Source organism: Gekko japonicus, unplaced genomic scaffold (genome assembly GCF_001447785.1).
Source record: "Gekko japonicus isolate JY-2015 unplaced genomic scaffold, Gekko_japonicus_V1.1 scaffold1066, whole genome shotgun sequence".
Lineage (NCBI taxonomy): Eukaryota > Metazoa > Chordata > Lepidosauria > Squamata > Gekkonidae > Gekko > Gekko japonicus.
In genome coordinates this window covers 230,906-244,532 of record NW_015160869.1, presented here as the reverse complement: position 1 = coordinate 244,532, position 13,627 = coordinate 230,906, and the positions used below count along the sequence as shown (strand labels likewise).

General features: G+C 40.8%; 1 protein-coding gene across 1 annotated transcript in view; it reads right to left on the bottom strand.

The window, feature by feature from the left end:
• Nucleotides 1–6,869: 6,869 nt before the first annotated feature.
• LOC107119726 (neurexin-1-beta-like) overlaps nt 6,870–13,627 on the bottom strand; it is a 197,921-nt gene continuing 191,163 nt past the window's right edge. The window contains exon 7 of the mRNA XM_015422304.1: nt 6,870–7,924. Within this exon, the coding sequence (XP_015277790.1) occupies nt 7,620–7,924 (305 nt within the window). The 3' untranslated portion in view covers nt 6,870–7,619. The remainder of the gene's footprint in view (nt 7,925–13,627) is intronic.

Sequence of the window (13,627 nt, the reverse complement as noted above, 5' to 3'; positions counted from 1 at the left end):
TGTTTATTAAGTTTTTTTTTTTTTGCCTTACCAACTGCAGTCTAACAGGGTAATGATCTCCTACTCTTGGGTTTTTAGTTTAGTGTGGGTTACTTTTCTTTCTCCTTAGTTGTAGCTCCCCTTCCCTTCTTTTCTTTGTAGTTTATGTAGTATTATTTTTAAAAAATCCCCTTCGGGGGTCTTAAAAAAACATTAGTAATGCAAATAGCATAGTGGAATGGATAGAAAATCAGCAGAGTTTTTGTGCTTTTCAGCATCTTTCTTATAAGCAATCTGCTGAAGTGACTAATAGTCCTATTATGGGAACACGTAACCATTTTTTTAGCATCCAAATTGGCTGCTGTTTTCTTCCAGGTAATCAGGCTTACCAAGTACTTACCATGATTTGGCAGGGGACACATAAGTCTTCCCAGGACCATTCCCGTGTGGACAACAGACACGCGGCACCATGCTGTCGCCAGGAATTGACGCCGGGTGACGCTCTAGCAATGGGGCTGGAAACTTGATGGTATAATCGAGTTTTCAGCCCCATTGTCAGAGCGTCACCCAGCGTCACTTCCTGGTGACGGCATGGTGTGTTACAGGGAGGAATGTTCCGGCCGAGGAGCATGTGTCCTCTGCCAGATTGCGGTAAGTACTTGGGAACCGTATGGGTAATACTAGTTATTAATATACCCAATTCTCAACTTGGCCAACTCTGAGGATACTTAAATCTGTAGACTAGTTTGCAGAAAAAATGGAAATCTAAAAATAAATGCATTGGGGGAGGGGGGTTAATCCCCCCAAAATATAAAAGGTGCTTATAGCTTTAAGAAACAGATGTCCTCGTTGACTGTTGTTAGGTAACTAGGTAACCACAACAGTTTTGCCTGGATTCCAAGGTATTCTTCTGCAGATCTGAGGGACCAAGGAGGGTGTAGAAGAATGTGAAAGCCACCCATAATGGAGGTGGGATAAAGTTCCTGGAACATCTGCTTCTGGCAGGCTGGGGGGTGGGTGAAGCAGGAACCACTGCCTAAACTGGTTGAGAGAGAGAAAGAGCTGCTGCTGCTGTCACATGTGCCAGGCAGGAAGTAGAAGTGAGAGATGGAACCACTACCAAATGAGCCAGGCAGGCAGTGGCACTGTGGGTAGGCGAAGGACCTGGAGCTGTCCACCTGCCACCCCACCACCATGAAAGCCAGGCAGCCATTGGCAAGAGTTCTGCATGCTGGTGGGCTGTTGGTCAGGTTGGCTGGTAGTGGTAGTGGGGACAAAAAGGATTGGATTCCCTCCCCCACAAGTCTTGCAGGTCTCACCTTGTAATCTATAAAGGCTTAGGCCCAACTTACCTTAAAGATCACCTCCTCTGATTCAGCTCACTCTGATAATCCACCCAAAATACCCTTGTAACATTACAGTATCCCTTCCTACTGTAGGCTGGTCAAATTCCAAGACTGAACACTTTTTGTATTTGGGTTCTGAATTTACTTGTTTAAGTTGCAGCAACAAAATTGCATGGTAGAACGTTTAGTGTGATCTGTACATGACTACATGGCTAGTGTACATGGCTACAGCTGATAGCAATTTCCATGGCTGCAGTAGGACGTTCCCAAACTACTGCTGGTATAAGAATCACTATAGCCACGTACAGCTGGCTTTAAGCAAAAGTGATTTGACAAACTTGCTTGGATTAATTAGGGACTGTGGTTAGGGATATGCACTAAGTGGCTTATGAACTAAAGGTTCGTGATGAATTTTGGCTGGTTCATGGTTTGAGAAGTGAAGTTTGTGGCAGGTAAAGCAGCGCAAACTTCCCATGAACTTTCAAGCTGTTCATGGAGGTTTGTGCTGGTTCATGAATGGATACATTTCCAGACAGTCTCTGTTCAATCTAAACATCAAAGCTATTGGGGGGGGGGGCTTAGCAGTGCATGTAGAAGAGCATCCAGGGGAGGTCCCCTGTGACTTTGATGTCTCTAGCTCGCACAGGATCTGTTTTACACACTCCTGAACCTGCGCCTGTCAAAATGACCCATCATTTTGACAGGCACAGGTTCAGGAATCTGTAGAATGGATCCTGTGCAAGCTGCAGAAATCAGACTCGCAGGAAATCTGTGGCTGACTCTCCTCTGCCTGCCCTCTAGGTTTGGCGAGGATTGGATTTACGGGGTCTGAGTTACCCCCCCCCCAAAGGAGGTGCCCCCAGGAAAGTGCCTTCTGGGGAAATAATGGTCATTTCCCCAGAAAACACTTTCCTGGGGGCACCTTCTTTGGGGGACTGTTACTCAGACACTGTAAAGCCACTCATCACCAAACCTGGAGGGCAGGTAGAGGAGAATCAGCTGGAATTCCCCTGTGAGTTTGGTGTCTGTAGCATGCAGGGATGGCCATTGTACTGGGCCACAAATCTCACCCATTCATTTGGCCTCTAAAAGTTTGTGGTGGTTCACAGTCTGCAAACCAGGCACGTCAAAAACCACAAACAGAACTAATTTCCTCAGTTTGTGCCCATCCCTAACTGGGGTCTATAATGCTGTATAGTAGGATTCTATTTCTGTTATTTCTGTATTACTTAATGTGTCATGAGAATACTTATGCTATTCTTTCTGGAGGTTCCAGACTTCTAATATCCTAATGCATTGGTTACTGAATGTCTCATTGTGTTCATTGTACTGACTCACTATATGTAATCTGCCTTGAGTTGGTAAAGGTGGACTATAAATAACGTAAGTAGATAAAAGAATAAATATTTGTGCTCTCACCTTGCAATACACTGTAACATTCCTGAATCCACAGTTGTTGAAATTTCTAACAGTGCCTACCATATACTTAGGTTGCTGTGTGGGAACATATCCTTTCTTAGGATGAAATAAAACAGGGAATATATAGATCAGGAGGGCTTTATGAAAGGAAAATCTGAGACTGTGCAGTGGTTTGTGGTTGTATTTTCTGTATGTTGTACACAGTGGAGCATCAGTAGGGCGTGTCTCTAGAAGGGGGAATAGGTGGGGCAATGCTGTGTGGGAACATATCCTTTCTTAGGATGAAATAAAACAGGGAATATATAGATCAGGAGGGCTTTATGAAAGGAAAATCTGAGACTGTGCAGTGGTTTGTGGTTGTATTTTCTGTATGTTGTACACAGTGGAGCATCAGTAGGGCGTGTCTCTAGAAGGGGGAATAGGTGGGGCAATGCTTGATCAGACTCTGGGGTTCTAGAGGAGCCCAGACTACTCACTTCACTTTTCATATTGTTAGCAATCAGTTTTAACATTTGATAGCATGCTGCAACTTTTGCATGACTTCATATTTTGGACTGCACACAGTGGTCCATAAACCAGTAATGGTCCTGAAGACCCTAATGGAAGTAGCATAAAAAATGCTAACAAAAGTTTCCACCATATCCTCAACATTTTTCTACTGACATTTTAACATTTAAATCAGATGCACTACTTTTTCAGCAGTACACATAGCACAAAATCAAAGATATCCCTGTGTATATGTTCTCTCGCATGCAAGTGGAGGAAAAAGAAAGCAGCTGAGTTTTAATTCAGAATTCATTCAAGCCATGGCTGGCCCAACCCAATAGGTGGTTGCCCGGCCTGGGGGGGGGGGGGGTTGGGCAAAGTACTTGGAAAGTAATTTCTTTTTTAAAAAAATATTCTGTCTCTAAACTTCTCATTTCTCTTTATATTGATGGTGAGCTTTAGGAGATGGGGGACTTCAAAGTTATAGTTCACCCAGGGGGTAAAAAATCCTTAACTGGAGCATCCTTCTATGGAGAGGGGGGGCTGTGTGGTAAAGGACAAACAAACCAAAACAGCAAAGATCTATCAAACAATATTTAAGGACGACTGTTCTAAGAGTTGTTTTTTTATTCCTCACTTTTCTCTACCCTAAGGAGTCTCAAAGCAGCTTACAATTCCCTTCCCTTCCTTTCCACACAACAGGCCCCTTGTGAGGCAGGTGGGGCTGAGAGAGTTCAGAGAGAACTGTGACTGGCCCAAGGTAACCCAGCAGGCTTCATGTGGAGGAGTGAGGAATCAAACCTGGTTGTCCAGATTAGAGTCTGCTGCTCTTAATCATTACACCATGCTGGCTCACGCTGGCATAAATGGTATGAAGAATGATGGCCCATTTAGTTTCAAATACAAGATAGGAAACATTGCACAGTTACACATTCTGCAAGTCCTGCACGTTGTTACCCTGATTCAGAGACTTTTGCAGGGTCACATAATTTCTTCAGCAGATGGCCATTTCCACGTTTGGAAGCAAGGACATACACAGAACAATATACATGTGGATGAGCTTTCTAAATAAATTAGGAGCCTGTGGAGAATGGAAGGTGGTAGTGAGGAAACTAGATCTTGTAGCTAAATTGTAGGAGTCACAACATATTATGGCAAATGAAGCAAAGGGATTAGAAAATAATGAGTCAGCATTTGTATTAAGAAACATTTTATTAACAAAACGGTAAATTCCACTTGCTTAGCATTTCCAATAATGGATAAATTGGCCTTGCAACAAATAAAAAAATTGTAAATACCTATCACAGAAAGCACTATAAGGTTAAGGGCTTCTGACCTCTTTTTGATATTTTGGGAATGAATAATTTCACACATTTTAGTGTATTGTTAAAAAAGGCAACACAATACAGGAATTAAAAAAAACCCAACCCAAAGCCATCTCACAGCACAATCCTAAACATGTTTACTCAAAAGAAGTCTCACTTGGTCCAGTGGATTTTACTCCCTAGTAAATGTGTATAGGATTGCAGCTTTAGTCAAACAAATTAGATTATTACAGAGATGGGATTAAAGTATTTGTTATGTACTTTGAAAAGAGAAGGTGTTTTAATATAGCTACTGTAACATCTGATAAATGCAAACATTTCTTTGTTCATTATTAAGTCACAAAATCAACAAGGAAGAACAGGAGTAACTCCCCAGAAAACAGCTTTAACTGACCTTCTCTAGAAATAGCAATCCCATATTACTTACTTCTTTCGGTAGTCATGTTAATTGCTCAGAAAAATAATTTGGTCAAGTTAGGTGAGTTAACAGAGACAATATGAAACCACAAGAGAACCTTGCTGTTGGCTCAAACTGCGGCAGTGGTGGAGAACTCCAAGGAGCAGAATATCTCTCCCCTTCCACGTATCCTGACAGTTACAGAAATGAAATTCTCATTGGCAGCTTGTTGCATTTTGTGTATGAAAGCCAGACCCCCTTGCTGGCCTCCCCATGTCATTTGTGAAAATGGTACAGGAGGAGAGTGATTGGGCAAATGGTTTTTAGATTACGTCGCTTTGCTGACACTTCCTTCAAATATTCACATCATCCCCCACCCAACCTTTTGACATACGGTGTGATCAAATTGTTTCGCAGTTTCCAAAGATGGCAATAACACAACAGTTTTGCACACATTTCTAAAATATTGCTGTTTTGAAGACCAAGCCTTCCCATGATTCCCAGGGTTTTGCTTCAGTGGCAGCAAACAGCACGCAAGAAGATACAGTGTCCTGCTGGTTAAAGCTAATTTTAAATTCCTTCTTCCTGTCTGTAAAGTGTGAACCATTCTCCTCATCCCAGGAGGCCTTTCAAGCTATGGCTGATTCTCTACTGAACTACTTTCTCTTGGCCTAATGTATTCCCTTTGTATCTCTCTGCAAGTGAGGCGTTACACAATGACTTATTGTTGGGGATCTGCTGGGGCAGTCATTTCATTTTTCTTTTAATTGCTAACATACAGCATAAGCATGTTATCAAACCCCCCCAAAAAATTAAATGTTTATACTTATATCTATGTGGAGAAACTTAAAGCATGTTAATTACTGAACCACCAAACCAACTTACCTCAGAAGAGAAGGCAAGGTGGGATAAGAATTTTTTTTAAAGGAAAACAACACAGAATACTTCCTCAGATAACAAAATGTGCACTTGAAATCTTGTTTTTGCATGCAGATTATGCCTGAAACAATTCTCCCCCCCCCTCCCCGTAACTGGGGAAAGCCTCAGTGTGAGGAATTTATGTAATTCAAAGGACAGACCTGAATTCTCTGATTAACCACCACTTTAGTGGTTGCATTATGAATGCTGGGCAAACGCTACACAGTGACAACGATTTGTAGAAAGAATCCCAAGGAATTTGACCTTTTCCTCACTTCCTGGGGAGCAGCCAACTACAACAGCCAATGATGTGATCTGAACTGGAGTGCAAAGGTCACTTAATAATTCATTTGTATCGAGTTTGGTTGGGTGGCAGAAGCCACATGACTTCAATTAAGTTTGTCTGATGTATACTGGGAGTGGATAGGCAATTGGAGAAGAAAACTATGATGTTTATATCTATATATATTTGCTTTCTAAATCCACTTCTTTCATACAAACTACTATAACTGAACTGCAACAGAAGAGAGGAGGCTGTACAGGTTAAGAAGAAAATTAGCTGACTCTTATATACATTCATACATGTCCCTCTTAGTATATTCACTGCACTGTAAATTAAAACAAACCAAGAAAAGAAAAAAAAAGTTAAAAAATCAGTTGCAGGAGAGGAAGAAACAGCGTGGCAGTTTCTTATGGCTGCGAAAGTAAACAGAAAGGTTGGTTGCTCCAGATGTGGTAAAACGTTCTATACCTAGCAACACTTAGAACATTGAGTTTACCAAAAATGGTTGAAGAGCAGATATAGTTTGCATTTTCTATACAACAGGCTAGAAAACATCACTTATCACAGTCCAGAAAGCACATATAGATGTATTTTTTAATATAAACATATGTAATAACATATTAAGCGTGCATGATTTTCCCCCCAATGATTGCATCTTTGCCCTCAGGTTTGTTTGTTAGTGGTATGTGAAAAATAAGCCTTATATTTCTCCTCTTTTCTTTATTATTATTATTATTATTATTTTTGAAAATAAGGCCGCTATACTTTTTCTTCACAACCAGAAAGGGGCTTTTTTATTAAAGTGTTTTCTTTCTTTTTTTAAAATGTGGTTTATTCAGAAAAGCCAGCACTTCACTTCAAACCCCAGCTTCAATCACTGCTTCATTGGACTGGGTGGCGAACTCTTTCGAGGTCTGCTGGACGAGGGCTTGTGTAGGACGGCAGAGTCTATTCGGGTAATAAGACTAACTTACTCCTCAGGAAAGTGCTAGCACTTTGGCGAAATCCAGACTTGTAGGTAGCTTCTTTTGTGTGTATGTTTGTGTGTGTGTGTATGCGAGAGAGATTTCATTTTTGTTGTTGCAGTCTGTTACACTTCGTGTTGTGCTGGGTGATGTTTTGTTGTAGTAATACTCCTTGCCTTATGGATGTGCAGTACCAACATCTTCTTCCGAAACATTCCAGCAACAGAAAGACGGCAGAGTAAATGAAAACACTGTGGATGTTAGGGGATTATTGACTCCTGTTTCAGCGAAACAAGAGCATGAAATGCTTATTTCATTTTTTTTCTTTCCTTTTTTTTTAAAAAAAGTCTTTCCTTTCTGATTGCATTCCCTGTGTTCTTGTTTTCCCATTTTTTTAAACTTTGTATGTGCTTCATAAAAAGTAAAGTAAATAAGTTTTGTTTTTATGTCTCAGATAAAATGAAGACTATTTCTATACAATTGTTCTTTCGGCTGTTGGGATCAGACATAGTATTCCTTATCCTTGTTTTTCTTATTTTTGCTGGAACTTTTAGAGCTGTTTGGTTGCTTTTCCTTAATCACAGCCCCGTTGGACTGTGCTGAGTTACTGATGTAGTTTCGACTCTCGTCAACATGGTAGGAACCTTCATCCCGGTTTCTGTACTTGTACATGGCATAGAGGAGGATGAGAATGCACAGAGCAGCTGCCGCCACAATCCCAACCACCATGCCAGTGGTGCTGCTGGATTCCCGGACCACCTCGTCCGAATTTGCAAATCCTCTCCCTCCAGCCTTGGTGGGACTTGCTGTAGGTAAATGATGAAAGAAACATTTATACAGTGCATAGTAGAAACCATCTGTGCATTCTATGTCTGTATATCATCAGAACCCATTTAATAGATCAGGCAAGGTCACATTAACCATGTGCCACTGGGCATGTCTCCATGGGTGGACATTCCTTGATCCCAGTCTGGTAATCTGGAATGAAACCAGAAGTATAGGACAAATCCCCCCCCCAATATTAAATTGCACAGTTCACTCCTTAGCTCCTGCAGTATTTTGAAGTTGTGCTAGCAACCCAGGACTAATCTGTTCATTCAGAAAAGGCCACAGCAGAGTCCTTCAGGGACTGCACCACTTTATAATGCAGATGGGGGGGAAATATATACATGAGTCCTCCTAAATGTCAAAAACGTCTTGTTTTTTGGAAATCTAGCACATAAATGGACTTCTCGATGTACTAGTTTTCTATGTGAACTTGTGAAGCCATTATACATTATGAAATAGTTATTTCCAGCAGTTTGTACAATGTACCTTTTCTAAATGTGGGTTAGTGAGAGCAGCTGTCCCACATAATGGTGAAGATCCAACAGCATGAACACATAGAAGTGACCTACATGTACAGATGTGTTTTTACTAGTTGTTTTTGCCCTAGCAGTTTCCACAGTGAAAAGGGTAAGCTGCTTTTAAAACAAAGTGCTTGTGTCTTTAGTGTCTCCTTTACATGCTTGCACATGTGGCTCTCTCACAAATGTGCATTACTCTTTGGATCTAATTATTGCCTCCATCTGCTATACAGACAGATACAGGGTTAGTAGGAGTTGAAGATCCACAGTTGTATAGACTGCAGGGATCAGATGCAGTAGATCATTGTGTCCAACCCTTGAAGAAAAGCCCATATAGACATGCCACTAGTTGTTGAGAGCCTGCCTGTTGCCTGATTTTTTAAATTATTGTTAAATTTTTGCAAAAGGTTCAAATACTTTTTGAATTCATGCATATAAATAAAATTCATATTCACACACCAAAAAGAAAAACAAAGGAATGAAAAAAGACAATGGTGCATAAAAATGTAACATCACTGAGATCTATTGGGAGACTCATGACCTACCAGCATGAGTCAGAGTACAGAAAGACTCTTCTGTACTTCTTTAAGGCCATCAAGCCTGCCCTACAAGTTTGACCTCAAAAGAGAGGTTCATAAAATAATACTCTTTCAGGAATCCTTTTTTTTTCTTTCCTTGCAATTCCTACAGATATTTTACCTGAACAGCATTTTCTAAATCTAGATTTCACTTTAAGGAAAATTCAGATTCAGATACCTTTAATGGCATAGTATTAAGGAAAATTCAAAGGCAAGTTAGAGAGGTGTGAGGCCTCCCAGAGAAATGTTATTAACTTTACTGAAAATTACTTCTAAGGTTCCCCATATTTACCCCTGCACTTCCCTTTAAGCTGGTTGTCATTTCCAGTTTTCAGTTGACCTATATAAGAAGTACAGTATGTCAAATGAGTCCAACAGTTACATTTAATTGTGTACAGGGCTTTTTGGATGGGTGTCTGATGACATATGTTGCAGATGATAACAACACAAAGGAAGACCCCCCCCCCCGCCACAAACAGAGTGTAAGAGCCAATCTAATTAAAGGGGGAGAAAGGCTGCATGCACAAGACACTGTGAAATACTGAATTTATTATTTATTATTGAGTATCTCACAAAATTATTACAATAAAATCAGTTAATCAGACAATGCCTGTCAGTTTTCTCGGTGCAAAATCTGAAATGAAGAGCTCAAGTTTCAGCTTATATTGTTTCATTTTCCAGTTAGGAATTGAAATTGCCAAACCTGGATTGGCTGACATTTCCTTCAGTAATTAAAAAGTCAAGACATCCCAAATTACCTCTGGAAACATTCAGAGCAAAATGTATCTCTATATGCTTTGCCCTTAGAATGTGTCTCTGTACATAAATACCCCGATACAGCTCCGGGTATTATGCACACAGGAGGCAGCTCTGTCAGGTAGAAACTTAGCTGGATGGGTAAACACTGACACAGATGGGCTTCTTTCTCAGATCCAACAGCTGGCTCTGCATGCACTGAAACCTTTCACAAAGGTTAACATTCTGCCCATTACGCCTATGAGTAATTCCGGTTTTCTGTGTCTTTGTGGCAGGGTAGACCTAGTTCCTTCATATTCCCCTTTCGGCACCAAATAGCTAATCAGTGGGATTTCAAATTGGGGCATAACATAAGCACATGGATCAGCAGCATGTTGCATAGCCTTTTTCAAATCCAAGGCTCATACCGCAATGCTATTCTTCACATCCAAAAAATTTCTGCAATTTTTCTTTATAAAGATGTCAGAGTTCTTCATACTTTATTTATTTATTTATTTAATTCATTCATACCCTGCCTTTCTCCCCATGGAGACCCATAGCGGCTTGCATCATGCTCCTTTCCTCTTAGTTGTGAGGCTGAAACAGTGTGACTGCCCCAAGGTCACTCAGCCAGCTTCCATGGCATGAGTGAGGATTTGAACCTCAGTCTCCCAGATGCTAGTCCAACACTCTTAACCACTGTGCCACAGTGGCTCTCTCATAGTGTAGTTAAGCTATCTGCTTGGCCTTCGACTGTCTTGAGCTGCCTCTTCTTTTCATGAAGACTCCTTCTCTTAGAACCTATCATTACCTAGTATCATTCCAAGTCACTTTCCACAAAGGTGGAAAAGTTGAATTTGTCTTTTAAAAGAGTGGGCTGTCATGAAACAATAATGCTGACTCGTAAAAGCAGTACTTTAAGTATTTATGCGACAGTTGGACCTTCCTCTTTTCCTGCTGCCTTCAATTTTTCCCTAGCATTATTGTCTTTTCCAGTGTCTCCTGTCTTCTTATAATGTGGCCAAAGTCTGATTGCCTTACTTGATAGTCATTTCAGTTTCTAGGGAGATTTTAGGTTTGATTTGATCTAGAACCCACTTATTTGTCGTTTTGGTGATCCACGATACCCGTAAAATTCTCATCCAACACCACATTTCAAATGAGTCAATTCATGTATAGTTTGATTATAAGCCTACACTGGATGCTCAGGTTTTCAGTTCAAAGCTGTAGAGCTTTTCAATTTCCTTGAGCTTCACAAACTTGCAATAGGGGTCCATTTTAAATCAGTTAGAAATGACAACAGAGATTTTCTCCCTCCTCTCCATTGTACTTGTGGTGGAAATTCATCTGAGTTGGATGTGTCATCAATTGTTTTGTAAGACAATTCACTCTGACTACATAAAGACTCTTGAGTGTATCCACGTGAGTGAAACTGAGAGAGAGTTATCTGACTAAATGTGATTTTGAAAATTAATTTCTACCTAAGAAAGAATGGAATCTACTGAATAAATTCTGTCACTACCTGATGGGCTAAAAGTTGTCCTCCCTTTGAACACCAGCATCTGAGGCAAACACTGTCAATTAACTCTGCTATTAATGTCTGCTAAATGGCATCTTTCAGCTCCCTTTTATGGGGAAATGTTCCTTTGAATATGGAGGCCTAAGAAATGAAACCAAAGAATCTTATTTTAAGCAAAGTCAGTTTTTTTTTAAAAAAACCAAGCCTTCTGGCATTCTTTCATTTTAGGCATCTTTTCACAATTATCTCACTTACTCCATCTGTCTAAAGAAGACACAACCACTTAATTAACTGAAAATGTTCCTGGTGTTCTAAGAGTAGCTGTTTGTAACGTGAGGTGCGGAGGATGGGGATGAGGGGTTTGAGGCTAAAGCATGCCTTTTTGTTTTATTAATCACTGTACTAAAAGGAATAACTTTCCCAGCAATATCCAGTTATTCTTGTCAATTTTTTTACAGGCTGCCTGTTGTAAGTTTGTAAGAGTGCTAAGAACCATCTGTTAGGATATTTCCCATAGTTCCTAGCACTGGGGAGACACAGCTTTGCTTCCTGCTAACCGTGGAGATCACTGGGTGTCCTCTGTGCACACTATTCTCTCTCAGCCCTCCCCTATTTCACAGGGTTGTTGGGAGGATAAACAGGAGAAAGGGAGAACTGCGTGCACTGTCCTTGGGGAATGGTTAGGATTAAAATATGGATAGAAGAAAAGGATCATAGTAAAGCTTTCCACTGCAAACATTTATTATTTCAATGACATATATGTCCTGCTCTTCAAACAAAGCCTTCCATCATATGTATGTTTCACTGAAAACTTCCTCAGGATCATGAATGTCTTCAATGTGCTTGTTGCTAATATCAAGTTTCCAATAGCAGTTCATGAGATATTGAAGAAATGTATGTATGTGTATATCTCTTGACTCTGAAAACATTCTTTTCAGAAGTCTCCATTATTGTACCTTTTACACCTTGAAAAACAGCCAGAATAGTCGAAGTGCCTTATTTCATTGCCCAGGAAATGGGAGATGAAAAGCCAATAACCACTCAGCTCATCTAGATTTAAGACCATAAAACTGAGAAGCTGGAAATCCTTAAAGATGAAGAGCCACCTGCAAATCTGGAAGCTGCCGTTATGGCAATATAGATGGTTTGACAGGGCGCATGTAGAAGATCATAAAACCGTATTTCTTCACTCTACTGACAGGAATTGACCAGCCACCCTGCCTAGCACTGGTGCTCTCAAAGCAATCAGTGAGGTGGGTATATTGTGCTTGTCCTCATTAAGAAGCTTAAATGCACACGCACACACACACCTCTCTTTCTGAATTGTAGCATATATAAAACTAGATGAGATTGATTTTTATATTCCTTTTGTTACCACACCTATGAAATAACTTGTCTGGAACAATCACAATTGGCCACAGTTCCACATTGTGCATTAGACAGTTATTATAATTCCTGGCAGCGCCTCAATATGGCTCTTAAATTTCAAGAGTAAGGAAAAACTGCGACTATTGCCAATGTCCAGTCTTCATTAATACTGTGAAAAGAAAATTGGAATTGCAGACTCCTGTGGTGTTTGAGAATTGAAATTAGCAAAGACCCCGTTTCTTAAAAAAAAAAAAAAAGTAAAAAAGAGCTGCTTGGTTCATATTCATGCTTTTGCATAAACCAAGTAGTGGGAAATGCCAGGAAATTATTCACAAGACAAGACTAAAAAATAAAATACTGCATTTTCAACAAGGCATGAAAGTAATTATTTTGTGATGTATACTCTGTGGGCTTTCAATTTGAGAGCAGTTGGAAGCTAGAAAGTCCTCTGGTGGACCACATTATCCAGACACAATTTCACCTGGACATGATATTACTCCCATTTTCTCAAGGCCATTAAATCAATATGAGTCTCCCAGGTGGTCCTCCTCCACCCCTGAGCCACGCTATTAGTAACATTCGGTGGCAGACCTTCTTGATCTGTATTACTACAACTGAAAGCAGGGGATCATTGTTTGGGGGGGGGGGAAGGCTTCCCTGCATGCAGAAAACCAGTACATCCAGGAAAACAGTCTTAGGCCCCGTTCACACAGAACATTTGCCCCGCTGAAGGCACGGGAGTCCTGCGGAGTATCCGGGCACGATCACACGGGAACATCTGGGAGGCGTAGCACTCCCGTGGCGACCCCGTGGCAAGCCGCCAAAGCCGCGCAGTAAAAACTAGTACATTGCATGTACTAGCAAACGCTTTGCCACGGGCCACCTATGGAAGCCTCCCGGTGTGATTGCACGTCCTCTTTGCTGCGGGGAAGCCGCCGTCGCGTCTGATCGCATAATAGCGCA